This window comes from Neolamprologus brichardi, chromosome 7 (assembly GCF_056152115.1).
Source record: "Neolamprologus brichardi isolate AB-2024 chromosome 7, ASM5615211v1, whole genome shotgun sequence".
Taxonomy (NCBI): Eukaryota; Metazoa; Chordata; class Actinopteri; order Cichliformes; family Cichlidae; genus Neolamprologus; species Neolamprologus brichardi.
Genome location: NC_142110.1, coordinates 38958568 through 38977627, shown reverse-complemented (window position 1 = coordinate 38977627; position 19060 = coordinate 38958568). Strand labels below are relative to the sequence as shown.

The following is a 19060-nucleotide window of genomic DNA, read 5'->3' as shown; positions in this document are numbered from 1 at the left end:
AATGTGTTATGCACAGATGTGAGCCTGTAAGAGTATCAAAGAAACAACCGTTTTTGGGGTTTTTTTTTTCTTTTGAGTCATCTCTCCCCATGTGTGATCCAGAGGAGCTCTGTACAAAGGTTATCTGGCGTGTCCTACAGGGAGTGTAACAGGGCCAGCTGCTGGCAGAGGTGCTGTGATGCGGACGGCTGCTGTTGTGTGATGGCTTCACTCAGCAGGGATGAGTAATGGTAAACAAGTGTGGCAGTGCGGTCATAGCTCTGGGGAGGCAGAGCCAGAGGAGAGCTGCAGTAAAATGTCAGCGCACAGTTTCTTCATGGAGTTCACAGACTGGTTTGAGTGCCAATGCAGGATTTCTAAATAGGCAATGATTGGCAGATTGGCAACTATTAGGTTTAATTTTTCTGGTGATAATGAGTGTCAGTGGCAATGCCTTATCGTAGAGTTTGATTTGAAGGTCATCTGCATACATGGGAATACAGACACAAGACACTCCAGTCTCACTGAAAAACAAGACAAGACCTCAGTGGGGATACTTGCCATCCAACTCTATTTCTCCAATGCCATTTTTAGATCATCCTCCGCATGTAAGCAAATAATTCACATCCCACTTCCACCAGCACAGCCAACTTTTTCCTTGGAGCCAACTCAGTCTCTGCAACTGACATGAGCCAATTACAGTCGTCTGGTTCCAGGAAGTACAGCCATTGCTCTTTTTTAATTTTTCTTTTCTTTTTTTCCTCTTGAGCTAATTTGATTCAGTGTACTCAGTGAAAGTGTTGCATTTGTCCACTGCACAAAAATATGCATTTAAAATTTTGGCTCATGCTTTTTTTTGTTTTGTTTTGGCATCTCTAAAAAATAAAGCTGAAGAAAAAACAACAAACGCTGGCTATAACAAGGCATAAGCTGTGAAGGGAAAAATTAAATCTCTGTAATTGAACACCCCATGTGGATCGACATCTGTGTGATGCAGTCAAGTGTGGCTGGCCATGGATGTAATTTGGGGCTGTGCCTGCTGTAACATGCGCAGATAACAGGGCCTTGTGAAAATGTAAATTCTTCTCTTTTAAAACGGTCCAGCGAAATCCCACCTCCCCTCAGCTCAAACATCTCTACTGGACATTAAAAAAAACCAGAGCCTTAGCTGCTCATTATGTGCCAAAAGGCTGCACAGCTTTCTCTGCCTCCTGTGTCTCGAGGATGCTGTTGTGCCATTGGGGGTGGACATCGTTAACTCTTTTAAATCTCTGTCAAACTTTGAGAAAAATGAGAGTTGATAAAGTCAGGGAATGTTGGTGAGGGGACAAACAAACATCAAATGATTTTTTTAAGCTTTTGCTGCAGTTTTGTGTGACTGCTAACAGGAGATACTGTAACAGAAATGTACCCCATGAGGTGCAATAACAACAGACAGGGAGCGAACACTAATAGAAAAAAGTATTGCATTTGCTGTTAAATGTTCCACTTGTATTGCAGAAGTAACAGAACATTAAATTTGTTTAGTTAATAAAAATAATGACAATCCATTTGCTGTGTTACAAGTAGCAACACAGTGTGCTGTTACTGTATGACTTTTCTAAAGCTAAATCTGAATACTTTTTGATGTTATTAATTGCACCTTCTCTTTGCCTGCTTTTTCTTTTATTACCAGGCACACAGACACCACAGTACTGCTCAGGGTGCTTGCCACCACAGCAACCTAATGAGTTTTCACACTGTCCAACAGTTAGATCGGGCTGCCTTACAAGAACTGGTGATTTGCTGCTTCGTCTCTATCTCTTTATCTCTACAGGGCGTTGATACTTTAATCATCACAGAAGCATGGCTTTGAATTCAAACAATTATTTAGGTGACCGTATTAGGCATTCTCACAGCTGGATCTGATTCCTCATATTACATTTGTGAAATGTGTTAAAGGCAATTATACCAAGGAACACATTCATAATAGATATCAGGGATAGGATAAAGCTGCTGTGTTTTTGTTATACCAGCAGTCTAAATTTTGCCCAAAGCACTGTCACTGGCTGCAAGACAGCATTAGCCTAACTGGTGGTATGAAACACAATGTATAAGCATATCATATTTAGACCTATTAACATATTCTGTCAGTATCTGCATCTATATTTATGTTTATGTATGGATTGGAGATTATGACACTGACAAAAAGACAGGAGGCAAAGCTGCACTTGGCAGAGTTGAAGATGATAAGATTTCCATTTGGAGTGACCAGAATGGAAAGGATTAGAAATGAGTACAGCTCAGGGTTAGTCTGTGTTTGGATATGTGCACAGGAGGGATATGAGAATATAATAGGCAAATGATGTTAAATATGCAGCTGCCAAGCCAGCGGAAAAGAGGAAGACCACAGAGAAGATTCATGGATGTAGTGAAGGTGACTATGCAGAGGGTTGTCTTATCAAAGGATGCCAGGGATAGGTCAAGTTGGAGGCAGGTAGTCTGCGGATCATCAAAGCTGAAAGAAGTGTTTTTCTATGGATTTGAAGGATTGCTATGTGCATTTTAAATATAGCAAATGTTGCACATTTGCATTAAACTGTATTAAAGAAAAAAAAAGTCTCATGCTTCTATTGGCTCATTAAACACAACTCTATATCCATTGTACTGACCCACATTGCAGGCTACTTGACCCACTCTTCCATCTAGTGTTGAGTACGTGACATTACGTCTGTCATTATAGAGAATTAAATTGTAAAAGGTTATAATAGTCGAACATTAAACCAAAAGATTTATTATGGATAAGAGTAGTTTATGAAGCAATAAACGACAGTAGTAGTGATGGATAATATTTTGCTTTTCACGAGGTCAGGGTGCATTAATATTTTGCATTTGGATAAAGTGCGCATGCGCAACAGGGGCCGGATTCTGCTAGAAGGATCAAATGTTTTTATTGTCGTGTGGGATGGAAGGTAGTTGACAGGTCGACATCGATATCTACGACGGTAAACGTTTCTCAGGTAAACAAAACAACCCTAGGTTTCTTGTCGGTGTTTGTATTCATTAGTTGGTGTCACCTTTTAAGTCGAAGCAGGTAGCATGTTTGGGCTACATATGCTAGTAGGTTACCCAATGTTAGCTTTAGTAACGCTGTATTTCATAGCTTCTATTTCATGTGTCTTACAACAGCCTCGTTTTTACTTGGTATAATTTAGAGTATGAGGCCACAGGAAGTTGGAATGGAGCTTAGACGTTAAGATGAGCTAACATAACCGCAGGCATGTCACAGCCTTTGATGCTAGTATGTAAACACAGTGCTGATAAGAGCTAAACACGCTGAGCATACATGTACACGACTGTTTGACATCGTCTTCCATAAATATCATCATGTAACCAAAAATAGCCAAGTTATTCTAAGGAAACTGAAATGAGAATGTTTTCATGTTGCAGGGTACTAGAATATTCCAGTAACACTCCCATTCAGTGGTATTTCCAAATACAGTTTCATACTTTTCCTAAAGTAAAATAAACTGGCAGATATCATAACAGTAAAACATCATTTGACTTTAAAACCTCCAGTGTCACTTGTGGGAGTGTTTCAGGTAGAGTTTTATTTCATTGTATAACATTATGAGGTCAATAATAAGTAATCCGTTACTGTAACTATGGTTTCTGCTGTTCTTTTAAAAAGGTTGTCTTACTTTTACTTGTGTGTACTGACAGAGCAGGCAGTGCAGATTCCATGATATTGTTCTATAAGTAAAAGAACAACAAAGTGTGGTCTAGAGTGTTGGCTAGAAAATTGTTTTTGTTCTGTAATTGTATTTTTATATTGCAAATAACTGAGTGTAAGCTAAAAGTGTAAGGAACAGCGTTATATTTATAGGCCTATAAATGACCTGCAGTAATGTAAATGTATTCCAGAGAGAATGGTATACTCAAACAAATACACCGATCCTTTAGAGGAATTGGGTATCATGCTGAAAGATTATTATTAGGATCACATTTAAACTAACATAACAAGACAGTTGACACTGAAACATATACAAGATATCTGTTATTAACGTCCCAGGGATTGTTTTGGAGTCAATAAAGGAACTCATAGTTGTTCAGTATAATACACTTAGAAATGGAAAAGTTGTAGTCTTCCCACATGATTCAGCTTGTTCTACTGCAGAAGTCACTATAAATAGCATTAGTACCTAAAAATGTCTCTTTTGAGAGTTGCAGGCCTAAAAAGCAACATTTTAACCAGTAAGCCTTTAGCAGTTATAAATAAATCTGTAAGGTGTTATGTAGTCTCTTCTGACTTTACGGCTTTCTTTACACAGCTGAATCAACTCTACTTGCAGTGACCTTGTAACAGCCTGCCAGAAGACAAAGCCATGGGGAATACAAGCAGTGAGAGGGCTGCAATGGGCCACGGAGAGAAGGCGCAGCGGAGGGACAGCCGAGGTATCAAAGAGGGCGAGAGGCCAAAAATCCTCATGGATAGCCCAGAGGATGCTGATATTTTTCACGGAGAGGACATAAAGGTAAATTGGGCTGCTCTCTCAGAGGTGCATATCAGGTAGAATTTATAGCCTTCTTGGCCCTTTAGATTTCTTCAAACTCTAATCCTTGTTGATAAACAATATTCTTGTGTATGATATGCATTTAAGGCACCCTTAGAGAAAGAGGAGTTCCTTGCTTGGCAGCAAGACTTAGAATCAGATGACAAAGCACCAACTCTGGAACGACCGACAGTCTTTCGCTGGAAAGGAGATGGAAAGGAGGTCTACCTCTCTGGATCCTTCAACAACTGGGCCAACAAAATTCCCCTTATTAGAAGGTGAGAGCATGTTATAAATCTGAACATGTTTTTCAGGTTGAATTTCTGGCTGTTTATCTTTTGAGATTTAAACTCGAGTTTTAACAGATTTCTTTTATTTCTATTTGCATATGAGAAAGGTTTAGTAGAACAAGCCAAGAAGGCAAATCTATGTATTATAGGTACATGTGATTTCTTCGTCTTTGTAAATGGCTGGTTTAACTTACCTGTGTGCCAAATGTTTTCTTTTCTTTTGTTTGTGATCTATCAAAGTCAGAACACCTTTGTGGCAATTGTCGATCTACCTGAGGGGGAGCATCAGTACAAATTTTATGTGGATGGTCAGTGGACCCACGACCCAGCTGAGGTAAGCCGTTACTCTCACAGTCATTTATTATTTATGACCTGTTGTCAAACAAGCATATTTTACTTTACTTACCTAGACCTCAACACAAAATCTGCAGCAGTTTCAGTTTTTAAAGGCACTGCAGCTCTGCCATTCCTGTAAAGTCTGGGTAGACAAAAGCATAAATTCACTAATGCAGTAATATTATCATTACATTATGAGTAATAACTTGTGAGTGTATTAAGGCCACTAGTGTAGGTTATGATGAGCTGGCTTCGTGACTGACTGCAGGCATGTATCTGAGTCACCTTATCTGATGTCATGCTTTAACAATAAACATCTTTTTTTTTCTCTCTTCAGAAATATAGTAACAAGTGTATAAAATATTAGCACACACATATGGTAATCAGGACAAATGGTGCAGTGGAGGGGCATGACTAGAGGTAGAGTAGTCATGGGTGGACATTAGTTTAAGAGGCTTAAGTGGTTTGCTTCACATCATGATGCTTGTTAAAGCAAACAGTGGCCTGCTATTATATAAATGATGTCTTTTTGGTCTATACTTTTGAGCTTTATTTGTGAGTTTTATTGTCTCCTGCTTCCTAACAGCCTGTTGTAACCAGTCAGCTAGGCACAGTCAACAATATCATTCAGGTAAAGAAGACTGACTTTGAGGTTTTTGATGCGCTAATGGTGGATTCGCAGAAATGCTCTGACATGTCAGGTGAGTTCTGACAGCCACTGTTTATCTGTGCTTTTTTTTTTTTTTTTTTACATTTACTGATCCAGACTACATGTCTGGAAAGCAGGGGTATAAAAGTGTTCAAAAAGAATCTTCATTCATTTTAAAGACCAACTTTTTTTGTTCCTGCCTTTTTTAATGGATTTAAACATTGCTGTTAAAATCTATAGGTTTGAAAATAATTTAATGTTCTTGTCATACTGTTTCCCCCTTTTTTCCCCCTCAGACCTTTCTAGCTCTCCTCCTGGGCCATATCATCAGGATTCTTATGTCCCTAAACAAGAAGAGAAGTTAAAATCTCCACCCATTCTTCCACCTCACCTTCTACAGGTCATCCTTAACAAAGACACTGGGATTTCTGTAAGTAGCTGTAATCTGAGCTTATTTGAATTTGGCTTATTCCCACTTTCCCCTGCCCGCATTTCATAAAAATAGAATAGCCCTTTATTGTCATTGTACACGTACAACAAAATTGTGAAAAAAATGCATCCACAAGAATAAATGATACAGATCATTTATTTTAAATGTTGTTGTTTTGTTTGTCATTGTTTCACAGTGTGACCCTGCACTGCTCCCAGAACCCAACCATGTCATGCTCAACCACCTCTATGCACTTTCCATTAAGGTAAGGTTTCAGGGTGACTTTTAAGATTTTTGTGTTTGATGTTTTTCGGCAGCGTGTGAGAAAACTTCATCAGCTTTGTAAGCATTTTAACAGAAAGTGTGCGCTGCTGCTGCTTCTGCTTTTAGCAAGCTTGCATGTTGTTGGCACAGCAGATTGAATCTATGCTATGCCAAAAAGGCTGATAAATGGAACAGAAGAACAGATGAAGGACAGATAATTCTCCTTCTTTCAACTCTCTGACAGGAAAAACAAACTTTACTTGCATTTCAAGATAGCCACAGCAAATGTCTGCATGTCAACAAAAAAGGAGTGGAAAACAAAATAAACTATGTGTATTTTCCATTTCAGGTAGTGGGTGGTCAGATATTCACTTTTTTCCATTTGGTTTCTCTTGTAATGTTGTTAAGTAGTTGCACATGAAGCAGATAAAATGCTGCTGTATTTAGCTTAAACACATTTTGAATGACTTTATGTTCACCAGTGTGACCTGTGAGAAAAACTTGCATTTTGGGGACAATCTAAGTGGGTCTGTTGAAACTTTACTAATTGTAATTTCTCATCTTCTTAATGACTGTTGATATATTAGTAATTCTGCTAAGTGACAATCTTGAATATGCATCACATTATTTCATTATGTCTTATGTCTGGTTGAGTAATCTGATTAAAAAATACTTCTGTCCTTTTAATAGGTCCTTTAAAACGAACTGCTCAGACAGTTCAATTCTAGAAATTGCAGTGCTTTTAATAGCTTACAACTTAACTAACAAATAAACCCTTTCATTGTATTCATGAGCTATTGAAATCAAATGCAGCAATAAATAGTACAGCAATGTCAAACAAAAGTCAGGCATAATATAAAATAGTCTTTACTTGGTCTTCTTGGAAGTCTTTGTTACGTTAGAAGGCAAGTTCTGACAGTATTGCTTCTCCTGGATGAGGTAGTGTGTTTATGTGTGTTTTGTGCACCTCCATGTGTGTCTGTGTGTTTAAATGTGCTAGTGAATGAGTTACCGTGTGTGTCTGTAACCTTTAAAGGAGCATGTGAAGCAATGAAGAAAAGTGAGCATATCACCATTCTCAGAACTGAGGCTTGAGGCCACGTTTCCTGCTGCACAAACAGACACTCTGATAGTGTAGATGTTAATAATTAATGTTAATAGTTAATGTTTAGGATAATTCAGTCTGCAGCCTAACAGTCCCAGGTCAGTGACTCAGTGTTACTGGCCTGTGGAAAGAAAAAAGGAAAAAAAGCAAGCTTTTATTTTATATATATATATATATATATATATATATATATATATATATATATATATATATATATATATATATATATATATATATACACACACACATATATATATATATATATATATATATATATACACACACACACACATATATATATATATATATATATATATATATATATATATATACACACACACACACATATATATATATATATATATATATATATATATATATATATATATATATATATATATATATATATATATATATATATATATATATATATATATATATATATATATATATATATATATATATATACCTGACACATTTCAATAGTAATACAATTTAATTGATATATTTTATTTATACTGTATATTATGATTCTAATGCTGCAAAATAATGTCACTTCATGTCAGAGCTTATTGAAGAGGTGATTTGATGAAGGACTCCCACCATGGGTACCCATTCAAGTTTGTGAATGTGATAGCTTGAGAAGAAGGTGACGCATCACCTTCAAATTAATGCCATAAGTGTATTTGCTAAAAGTTTTCTGAACAGGACTTTCAGAAAACATGACCTCAACTTAAAGGTCAGAGGTCATGTTTTCTGAAAGTCCTGTTTGTAAGGGTGATATTTTCTATATTGTCATTTGTGCTTAGAAACATATAATCATCTGTGTGCTGATAAAAATCATATCCTTATTAGTAGAGCAGGGTGATATGACCAAAAATATTTATCACAATATACATTTGAAAATTTGCGATAACGATATAACTGACGATATAATTGACACTAAACAAAATACTTTACATATCCACAACTTTGATGGGGCTTTTTGCACTAATAATGTATTTTCACTTAAACAAGCAGCTGTTTTTTATGTGCATTAAAGTTATATAAAAATGTAACAGTGTAAATTCCTTGCTGACAGTTTAACCAAAAGGCATTTCCAGTGGAAATTGGCCGACATATCCTCAGCATAACCATGTATAATATCCACAAAACTTAAAAAGAGGTTATACACACACAATATGGTAATATTATGTCGAAGCGCAGTACGTATCACTCCGCGAGGCTCCTGCCTACGATAGCCGTAATGCTCCGACAATCCATCAAGCGGTGCGGGTTCGTAGCTTAGCAAAGTCGTACTAAAACATTTGACAGATTTCTGAGCGCCGTGTACATAAAATCGTTTCGAGGTCAGTAAACACAACCAGAATTCATACATAAGGCACACGGGATTATAAGGGGCACTGTCGATTTTCAGAAAAATCAAAGGATTGATTTTAAGTGTGCCGTATTTTCCAAACAACACGGTAATAACGACGGCCCGCTAGCATGCTCTACTAAAAATAGTGCTTTGTTGTGTATCTGACGGACGAAAGCTAAACCAGTTCCACACCACTGAAGTTGCAGCATTTTTACAAACCAGTTCTGGTTTATCTGTTTCATTCAACGATCCGCTTTGGCTCTTCTCATTCTGCGTCGTCGCCGCCATGTGCGTATGTAAACATAGGCACTGCGCATACGCGTTTTATCCATATTCTATCGCGATATTTCATTTTCCTATCGTTGCCCAAAATTACACCGGTATTACCGTGAACGGTATGATATAGCCCAGCCCTACTTATTAGGTCTGATAAGATTCTCTGTGCACTTGTTTACCATGAGATGAGAGGAAGCATACACACAGTTTAAGTTCATTGAAATGTCGAATGTCTATGTATAGTATGGCTGGAAACACACCCACACACACAGAATACAGACACTGATGTTGTTCAGATATGCCTGCTTAAGAATATCACGTGTATTTGTAATTGCATATTCATGAATGATTGCTTGCTGACAATAAAAAGGGCTCTAGTGAAGGAATCAGTTGAAGTTGGTTGAGTTCAGGTGAAGGAATCTTTTCCTCAACTTTGGCTGACTTCCCTCGCAAGCCACAAACACGGAGAGTGCCTTCTTGCCTTGTTTGTCGTGCAGTTGTTGATCTTGCGTTCCAGCGGGGTTTGTGCCAAGATAAACCCAACACTGTTAATACGAGAAACTTCAGAACAAGGTGACGTAGGATTTTGAAATCAGTACCATAGATGTGTCTACCAGGAGGCTGGCGGTTGCCAGTATTTTCTTCTTTCATTTTTTTCTTTATGTACATTTATATGCGAGTCTGAACAGACTTGGGTGTGAACTGCAACTTGACTGGTAGGGGGAGGCCTGCAACCATGATGCTGCAATTTTGGTTTCATGTGTGTCTTAAAAAAAGCCATAGCCCTACCAATTACAGTTTAACCATACTGGCTTATAGCATGGTGGAACTGTACATGGTAAGACTGATGCTACTGTTTTCATCCTAGTTGAAAGCATGCATTGTGTGAGGTTTTAAATGGACTTTTCCTCTGTGTTGTGTCTTTCTGTCACAGGATGGAGTGATGGTACTCAGTGCAACACATCGCTATAAGAAGAAATATGTCACCACTTTGCTTTATAAGCCCATCTGATGAAGCATTCTTTTCTATATTTGGAGCTGTTGTTAACTATACACCGAGTGTACAAAATGCCAGCCACACATTTTTTTTTTTTTTCCAAAAAAAATCTAGTGTATATTCCTTCCAGGTTTCACCAGTTAGATCCATTCTGACCAAAAGAAGCAGCCCTGAATAAGCACGAGGGAACAAATTAAGTTTGTAAAATGTTGACTTGATTTCCAGAAGAAAAATTTGGACTGAGGGTTATAGTAATTGCTTTACAGTAATACACTAAAAGCAATACATACAAATAACAAATGATTCAGTTGGACAGCCACTTACTGAAAAACAGACAGAAAAGAGTTATTTTAAAGGAAGCCTGCTGTAAAAGCCAGTTTAAGTGATGATGCTGCTTTTCCCATGCAGTACATCACATCTGATTTTTGTGTCATATATCAGCGCAACTAACTAATAGCTGGATTGGATTGGTGGGTAAATGGGGTCACTGTGTTCACTTCAGTTCTGTGTTACTCTGTTTACTATAGGAATATTTAATACGTAACATAGACTATAGTAATTATATAGAACATCGTGGTTTTTGGGCACCTGTTTTGAAGTATTATTTCTTTCTTTTCTTTTCTTTTAAACTGGCAAACGAGTGGTGGTTGTGACACTTAGTCATTACATACACAACAGTGCTCTTACAGTAACCTGCTTTTTCCCTAGTTTTACCCTGAATGCGACTGCAGTTTCCAAAGTGAACATAATTTAGTATTACATAAGATGACTGAAAGCATAAACTCATTAGTAAAGTGTTTACGGTGGTCATAAGTCAATAGAAAAGTAGGGTTATTTTACTTCCATAAAATCTGATTTCTTTTTTGTAATGAGTGGGCTTTTCCTCTGCTGGAAAGATTACAGGTTTAAAGCACTACTGCTTTTAATATACAATCTTTGGCCACCAACACCCACTAGCTTCATTTTAATAGCAAGAACTAACAAAGCATGCAGGGAGCCAGCAGTAAAGGGTAAATGGAGGCATTTCATGATTCCTACACCAGTAAGTTTGCTTGGTTGGTTTGTTTGCAGTGGTCTGTGTATTAGTTTTGATTTGGCAAAGTCAGCTGATGACAGAAAAGTGCAGTTGACGGTGCTGTCTGTGCCAGCTTGTCTTTTGGCATTTTGTTTGTTAACGTCACATGCTGCAAAGCTTTTAGTGCATTTTAATAAAATGAAAAGTTGTGCTCTAATTAATTAAAAACAACTTTACAGTAAAGCAGCAAAGAGAAAAGCACAGCTTCTCTCACACTTTGCTAAAATGAAGGAAATGTGGTAAGTTATTTTTTATTCATTTCTTAATGTTATATTTATTAGTTTATTAAATATTGTTAAGTACCAAAATGACTACTAATTTATATATACTATATAGTGCTAAGACAATTAAGGGGACACTTGAATGATTGTAACTATGATCTTTGCTGTGATTTTTGAATCCAGCCCCCGGAGGGTTAATGAGTTTGATTTTTACTGACTGTTGTTAGGTTGTTTTGTTCTTAACAAACTACACAATGTATGTCAGTAAATATTGTTTTACTTGAATACTTCATTTGTCAAGATCTAATGTGTAATGTAATTTCCCCCTTTTTATTTGGTACATTTTGGTTTTTCAAAGGTTGGAAGGGAATGATTAAGGCAAGTGCATATACAGTGGCATTGAGTGATGCCCAAAGTGATGGTACCCATGTCTATTTTGTGACTGAAAATACTGGCTCAGTAAATTCTTGTAACCTGCATGACAGTTATAGATTAACCTAAACATTATAAGAGGTTAGCAACTCTGAGATTATGCACACAATTTGTATTACCAGTTACTGTGCACATCTCTTTAGTATGGTAATGTCACTCCATTCCCACTTAATCTGCCTCTATTTGTTCCAGTGACTGCCCTTTGCAGTGCTCAACTTTATCTTTTCTTAGCAGAATGTGGTAGAACATGAACACGTTTGTAATTAAAACAGTCAAAAATGTAAGGACACAAAATGATTACTAATGCTGAGAAAACCTCATTGAAAGACCTCAGATAAGTACGCGCTGCTTTTGTCTTTCTCGTGGCTGAGAAGACCACAGCGGCACAATCAAGAATGTAAATGTTGAGGTCAAAGAAAGACAAAATGCACTGTGGTAGCTTAACTTTTTTTGTGTTATGTTGTTGTTTATTTATTTAGCGATGATCATACTGAGCACATTAAATTCTAAGTTCTGTTAACTATTCACCAATATATCTTTTTTTCCTACATGGTTTTGTTTGTTTTGTTGTGAAAACTAGTCTTAGCTGTGGTTATGACCATTCCAGTCAAACGTTAGACAAGAGTTTAAAAAAAAAAAAAAAAAAGGAAAAAAAGAGAGAGAGAATAAGCCTTTAATTTAGGGCATGTACTCCAAATAAACTAATGTACGCATCTGTGTAGATTTATATAGGTGCCATCGCACACATCTTCCTTCTTTTACTGATGTATTTTATCAAGAGTGACACCAGGTAGTTGCTCCCTACTGGTTTAGCTGATGTGGCATAGATCATTGTGAGCACCAGTTTCCTTCAAATAATGTTTCAGATCCATTATTTTGTTGATTTTAAACAACTGCTCATGAAATTTGTGGTTCTAATGTGTAAGCTTTTCTGCTCTGTGTATAATCTGTTGTGTTGATTTGATAGGGCGTCAAGGACTGAAATATTTTTAAAGCTGTGTGAATTGAACCAACATAATTTAATTTATAATTTTTGTGTCTGTGCATGATCACCATAAAAATATGACGCTAATTATTTTGATTTTGACAAAGTCACATTTTTTCATGTTAATTTTGCTGTTAGGACTGACATAAAGGTGATTGTGGGATGTTACCATGCTAGACATATAAATCCATTTCAGGTAGTCATTTTAATCATTGCAATTTGCAAACCTTTCAAGCACATTTTTTTTTTTTTCATTCTAAGAAAGGTATTTATTAAAGAACATGTTTTTAAAATTTATATATTGTGTCATGTTTAATTTATAACATGACTGCAGCCATTTTGATCATTAGAGCTGAACCTTCAGTAACTGACTGACCTTTGTGCAGTCATTACACAGTCATTATTTATAAAGTGCATATTGCATTCCAGTCATATTAGGGCCCCTGCAGAATTGGGAAAGTATTTCATTTGTCATTTTCAGAGGACACCTTAAAGTCATACACCTGCATGGGGAATGATACTGAAAGCTGTTTTATACCTGTGTAAAATATCTGCAAAAACCTGTGTTCCAACCATATGGTACATTTTTAAAGTTTTAACATGAAATATTATATTAATCAACATCTACCCTTTAAATATATCCTAAATATCCTATATGGCCCCTCTTCAAAAAATAAATACTGCTGTTATGAATTCTGAAACATGCTGTTTCCTGCTTTCTCCTCTACAGATTGTTTTGTTAATGCACTTTGCATTGAAACTCAGTGGTCTGTACATCACTTGTTATCTACTGTATGTCATGTTTTATTTTTTTATTTTTATTTTTTTTTACTTTATAATTGTTATGTAATTATTTTTAAAAAGTGTCTAATAAATAAGCATTTTACATTGGCTAGCTGTGACATTATCTTTCATACTATATGGGTAATAACTAGGGCTGGGTATCGTCACTGATTTCTAGAATCAATTCGATTCAGATTCACAAGGTCCCGAATCGATTTGATCGATTCGATTTGAATCGGGGAAATGTTTGACTCAGACAGTCAGAAATATTATAATTCTGATCACTTATTAGTGCATATCTATATTTTTATATCTATTAAAAGAAAGCTGACACTTGCGAGACTTTATCAAAGGTGTAAGCATCACAGCAGATTCCTTTGTGTTGAAGTAACTGAGGGTAAAACACAGAAAAACATGAAGGAGGTTTTCCTGGTCTGGGTTTTTATAGCAGATGACCTTAAAAATATTGTGGCGAGCTCAGACAAGGAGGAGAAAGAGGTGACGTCTGGTCTTGCTTCCTGCAGTGTTAGCCATCGAGCACAGCCGTTTATTAGCATTCAACAGATGAACACACAACGCTAACACAACTGCTTAGCGCAACAACCAAAAAAGGCGCTCTCTCCACCCAGAAACACACAGTTGCAGAGAGAGAGCGTCACCTGTAACCATGGCAACATAACGCTGCTGCCTGGAACAACAGAACATAGCTGTCAAAACAAAACCCCAAACAACACTGACCCTCTACATAGCCCCCACCTAAGGGGTCAGTCGTCACCGACAACCCCATTACCCAACACGAAGTCCTGCAAATGTCCATGTGTCTTCTTTTGGCGCACCGACTGATCTCCACTGGCGGAGGAAGAGTCACTCGGATCAGAACATGGGATGCCACCAGCATCCCCTGCCCCGGCGGCTGCTGGAGTGAGCGGTCGGTACGGTGAGAGTCTGTCCTGGTGCAACACCACCATGCGCCCCGGGCCCGGCATGCAGTCCGCATGCGTGGTACACCACTTCTGTTAGACGCTCCACGACCTCTGCCGGCCCTTGCCAGTGACTGCAGAGCTTGGGGGACACTCCTCTCTTGTGAACCAGGCAGTACACCCAAACCTTGTCGCCAGGCACGGAAGCTCCCCCTCGGCACCTGGTGTCGCAGGCTCCTTTCAGTCAAACTCCGGTGCTGGCCTGGGCCTGGCAAGTGTGGTCATGAACCACCTGCGGCCGCTCCCTCCACCTCCTGTAGCAGTCCATGGCCGCCAAGGAAAGGCCCTAGGACGTCTACTCCCACTCTCTCCATCGGGGCCCCCACCTGGTGCTGCTGCGGGGGGGCAGTGGAGCGTTGAGTGGGGCACTTCCGTGCTGTGCAGGTGTCACAGCAGTGCGCATGAAGTTCCACATCCCGTCGACAACCAGGCCAGTAGAACCATCCCCTGAGAAGGCGGAGAGTTTTGGCTTTCCCATAGTGGCCAGCCCCCACTGAGCCGTGGACAAGCTCGAGCACCTGCGACCGCAACAACCAAGGCACCAACAGCTGCAGGAGACCCTTGCCCTGACGGGGGGCCCACCATCTCCGGTATAGGAGGCTGTCGTGGGTCTCCAGATTGTTGTACTGGGAGTAGTAGACCTTCACTTCGGGCCCCTGTCCTGACACCCCCGTCCAGCCTGGGCGTTGCGCCGCCTCCAGCCAGGCCCCCACCTGAACCAGTGTCGCGTCAGCCTTCTGCTCCCGCTTCAGCTGCTGCGTGGTCAAGGGGAGCCATCCCACTCCGCTGGATGTGGCCTGAGCAGAAGCCACGCCCAGTGCCTCCTGGGCCCGCTTCTCCTGTCCAGCCGGTGTGGCTGCAGACGGATGGGTTGAGCAGAGCCGATGTCGATGGTGCGCTGAACCAGCCGCGTCTGCCTGCAGTCTTCGTCACTAGCAGCAATGTTGTCCACATTCTCGTCCAGGAGGCACCTCAACCGCTGCCGCTGGTCAATGGTGAGACCTACGCTGCTGCGCTGCCACAGGTCATCAGCAGCTTGGGTTGTCTCGGTCGAGGGAGGTTTGTCGGGCCTAGAGGCTGAGGCTGGGGCTGAGGCGAGTAGAGATGGCCCAGTGCCACCGGCGTCCGAAGTCTGTTGAGTGGCAGCTGCCTGAAGCCCGACTTGTCGGTCTCTGGTCCCCTCCGTTCCCTGCTTTTGACCGCACTGGAGGGCCAGAGTCTCTGTACCAAGAGTGATAGCCAGCTTCGCGGTGTCAACGCAGGCCCCCAGCGGGTCAGCAGATCAAGGCCGATGATGCACTGGTTTTGGATGTCAGCAAGCCAGAAGTCCTGCACCAGCTCCAGATCCTTCACTCGGATCCGCAACAGTTTCTTCCCCCACATGTCAGTTCTCTCCCCTGTCACCGTCATCAGCTGGGTGTCGGTGACATGTCACCCATCACAAGCTGCCCGGACGTTCCAGGGAGCACACTAGGTCGTATTAGGGAAATGGTAGACCCCGTGTCCACCAGGACCTGGCAGGGCTGGTCCTCAACACAGCAGGTCAGGTTAGAGTCCCTTGATGTGCCCGACTAGGCCCACCACCATGCATCATTCTTGGAGGGGGGCAGGAAGCTGGAGTGGTGGTCCCCTCGCTACGCCGCTCCCTCTCTCGTTTCCCTAAAGCCACGTAGTTCTGGTCTTCGGGGCGGGCGCCAGGCAGTCGCGCACCATTTGGCCAGGCTCATCGCACTGGTAGCAGCGGTCGGTCGGTCGGTCGGTCGAGGCTAGGCCAAGGAGTACCTGCAGTGCATCTCCTTCCAATGCTAGTGCTAGGTGTGTAGCAGCCTCTTCATCACTCCAGCCACTATGCCTCGCTGCTAGCCATACTTGTGAGAGGTAGGGCTCTAGCGGGGTTAGCCCGTTGTATTTCGGTACCTTAGCTGGCTTTGTAGGCATCACTGCTAGCTGTCGGGGGCTCGGCGTATCAGTCGGCAGAGACAGCCCATGAAGCATTGTCCTAGCGTCTGTCGCGATGGGCCGCTGCTCCTCGACGGCTTGCTCCAGCCTCTGAATATCTCTCTCCATTCCGGCGAGGGTGAGCTATCCCACTTCTGACACCAATGTGGCGAGCTCAGACAAGGAGGAGACAGAGGTAACGTCTGGTCTTGCTTCCCACAGTGTTAGCCAGGGAGCACCCTCCGTTTATTAGCATTCAACAGACGAACACACAACGCTAACACAACCGCTTGGCGCAGCTCTAGTGTAACAACCAAAAAAGGCTCTCTCTCCACCCAGAAACACAGTCGCAGAGAGAAAGTGTCACCTGTAACCATGGCAACATAACGCTGCCGCTTGGAACAACTGAACATAGCTGTCAAAACAAAAACCCAAACAGCCCTGACCCACTACAATATTGTGCAGTAGATTAAAAACGAAGTGAAGCAGAGCAAAGTTACAGAGGTTTGATTAGAGACACAGGTAAGCATTTTGCATAAAAGGTTTAAATTTGTTCAGTATTGAACACCAGAAATGAGGCTTTCTTATTGGAAGTAAGTAAAAAAAACAAAAACAGCGGCCGACACCGTAGACTGGTGGGTAATAAGTAGGGGTGGGTTTTGATTATCAATTTAGAGAGAGAGCTCTACATGAAGTGTGATTTTATCGTGGTGGAAGCAAAACAGCAAAAGTAAGAGGAAATTCGTGACAATGTTTATGTGAAGCGAAATGTGAAGCATAATTTGGATGGTCTTTGGCTGCTGGTTCAGTCAATATTGTTTGGAGAGAGATAAAACCTGCAGCTTCAGAATCTAGCGCAAAAAAAGACGTAAACACAAAGCACCTGCCGACGCTTCAAAATCAGTGAGCTGTTCGCTTTCAGCCCTGTGAGAAAGGCGACATCTCACTGATTTGGATGCGTTGGGTGCGCGTTTTGTGTTTACGTCTTTGTGCAGAATCCGTGTTCCTGCTCTCATTTACTGTTTTATACGGTGGCCCTGAGAGGCCAAACGGACTGCAACTTCAGAAAACACCAGCAATAAGAAAAACGCTGCAAAAGCACACAAAACACAACGGAAATAAGGAAAACGACAATGGAAATAGGAAAAAATAGAACGGATATAGGAAAAAAGAACAACAAATGGGAAAAAACACAACGGAAGTGTTTCTGGGGAGACAAAAACCCGATGGACCAGTTGCAGGAACCCAAAACATGATAGGCGTGTTTTATCATGATTCATATAATACTGATGACGGATTTTAGGCTAATAGTTAGGGCTAACACACTTACCTCTCATATTTCCTCACAAAACCGATAGATCCTCCACTTCTTGCAGCGAGCATTTCATATCGGGTAAGTTACCAAATACAAGCTTTCTAACATAAGTATTTTCATTATTTACTAGACTATCATTGTGGTTTCTGATGAGTGCAAAACCACATAGTTGCATGCATCGTGGCCTTTCTGTCATGCTTTCTAAGTTAGCAAGCTCTAAAGTAGTAATACTGAAATGTTTATGTTTATTTTTTAGGCAGAAAGAGCGATAATCCATTGAGTCCGGACTTTATTCCATCTTTTTTCAACTACGTTCTGTCTCCAGAGAAGAGGAGAAGAAAAATAAGACTGGATGTGTTCAACAGAAGACAGAAAGCAAAGCTACAATGGATAGAGCAAACAGAGATTGACAGACCATGTGACTTTCGCGCATTGCATTGTGGGTACGAGTGGCAGCAAAATCAAAACACTGCATCAAGCGCTAGCATTTCCAGCACCGGTAATCATTAATTCTGCAGTTTTAATCCCTACTTTTTCAATTCAATTCAATTCAATTCAATTTTATTTATATAGCGCCAAATCACAACAAATGTCGCCTCAAGGCGCTTCATAGATACAGAGAAAAGCCCAACAATCATATGACCCCCTATGAGCAAGCACTTTGGCGACAGTGGGAAGGAAAAACTCCCTTTTAACAGGAAGAAACCTCCGGCAGAACCAGGCTCAGGGAGGGGCGGCCATCTGCTGCGACCGGTTGGGGTGAGAGAAGGAAGACAGGATAAAAGACATGCTGTGGAAGAGAGACAGAGATTAATAACAGATATGATTCAATACAGAGAGGTCTATTAACACATAGTGAGTGAGAAAGGTGACTGGAAAGGAAAAACTCAGTGCATCATGGGAATCCCCCGGCAGCCTACATCTATTGCAGCATAACTAAGGGAGGATTCAGGGTCACCTGGTCCAGCCCTAACTATACGCTTTAGAAAAAAGGAAAGTTTTAAGCCTAATCTTAAAAGTAGAGATAGTGTCTGTCTCCCGAATCCAAACTGGAAGCTGGTTCCACAGAAGAGGGGCCTGAAAACTGAAGGCTCTCCCTCCCATTCTACTTTT

The 19060-nt window shown here is 40.5% G+C and overlaps 1 protein-coding gene across 2 annotated transcripts; it reads left to right on the top strand.

Moving 5' to 3' along the window:
• Positions 1–2859: 2859 nt before the first annotated feature.
• prkab1a (protein kinase, AMP-activated, beta 1 non-catalytic subunit, a) lies at positions 2860–13822 on the top strand. 2 transcript variants are annotated; one of them, XM_006795607.2, is made up of 8 exons: positions 2860–2978; positions 4311–4493; positions 4620–4789; positions 5042–5135; positions 5724–5838; positions 6083–6216; positions 6413–6481; positions 10156–13822. In XM_006795607.2, exons 2-8 carry the CDS (start codon positions 4344–4346, stop codon positions 10231–10233), a joined length of 810 nt encoding a protein of 269 aa, XP_006795670.1. In that variant the 5' UTR covers positions 2860–2978; positions 4311–4343; the 3' UTR covers positions 10234–13822. The 2 variants fall into 2 exon arrangements, with proteins under 2 accessions (XP_006795670.1, XP_006795669.1); XM_006795606.2 differs by having other exon boundaries at positions 4290–4493.
• The last annotated feature ends 5238 nt before the right edge of the window (positions 13823–19060 follow it).

Coding starts and splice junctions, on each gene's coding strand:
- prkab1a (XM_006795607.2), top strand. CDS start 4,344: ATGGGGAATACAAGCAGTGAGAGGGCTGCAATGGGCCACGGAGAGAAG. Junction 5,136..5,723: donor GGACCCACGACCCAGCTGAG/GTAAGCCGTTAC, acceptor GCTTCCTAACAG/CCTGTTGTAACCAGTCAGCT. Junction 6,482..10,155: donor TCTATGCACTTTCCATTAAG/GTAAGGTTTCAG, acceptor TTTCTGTCACAG/GATGGAGTGATGGTACTCAG.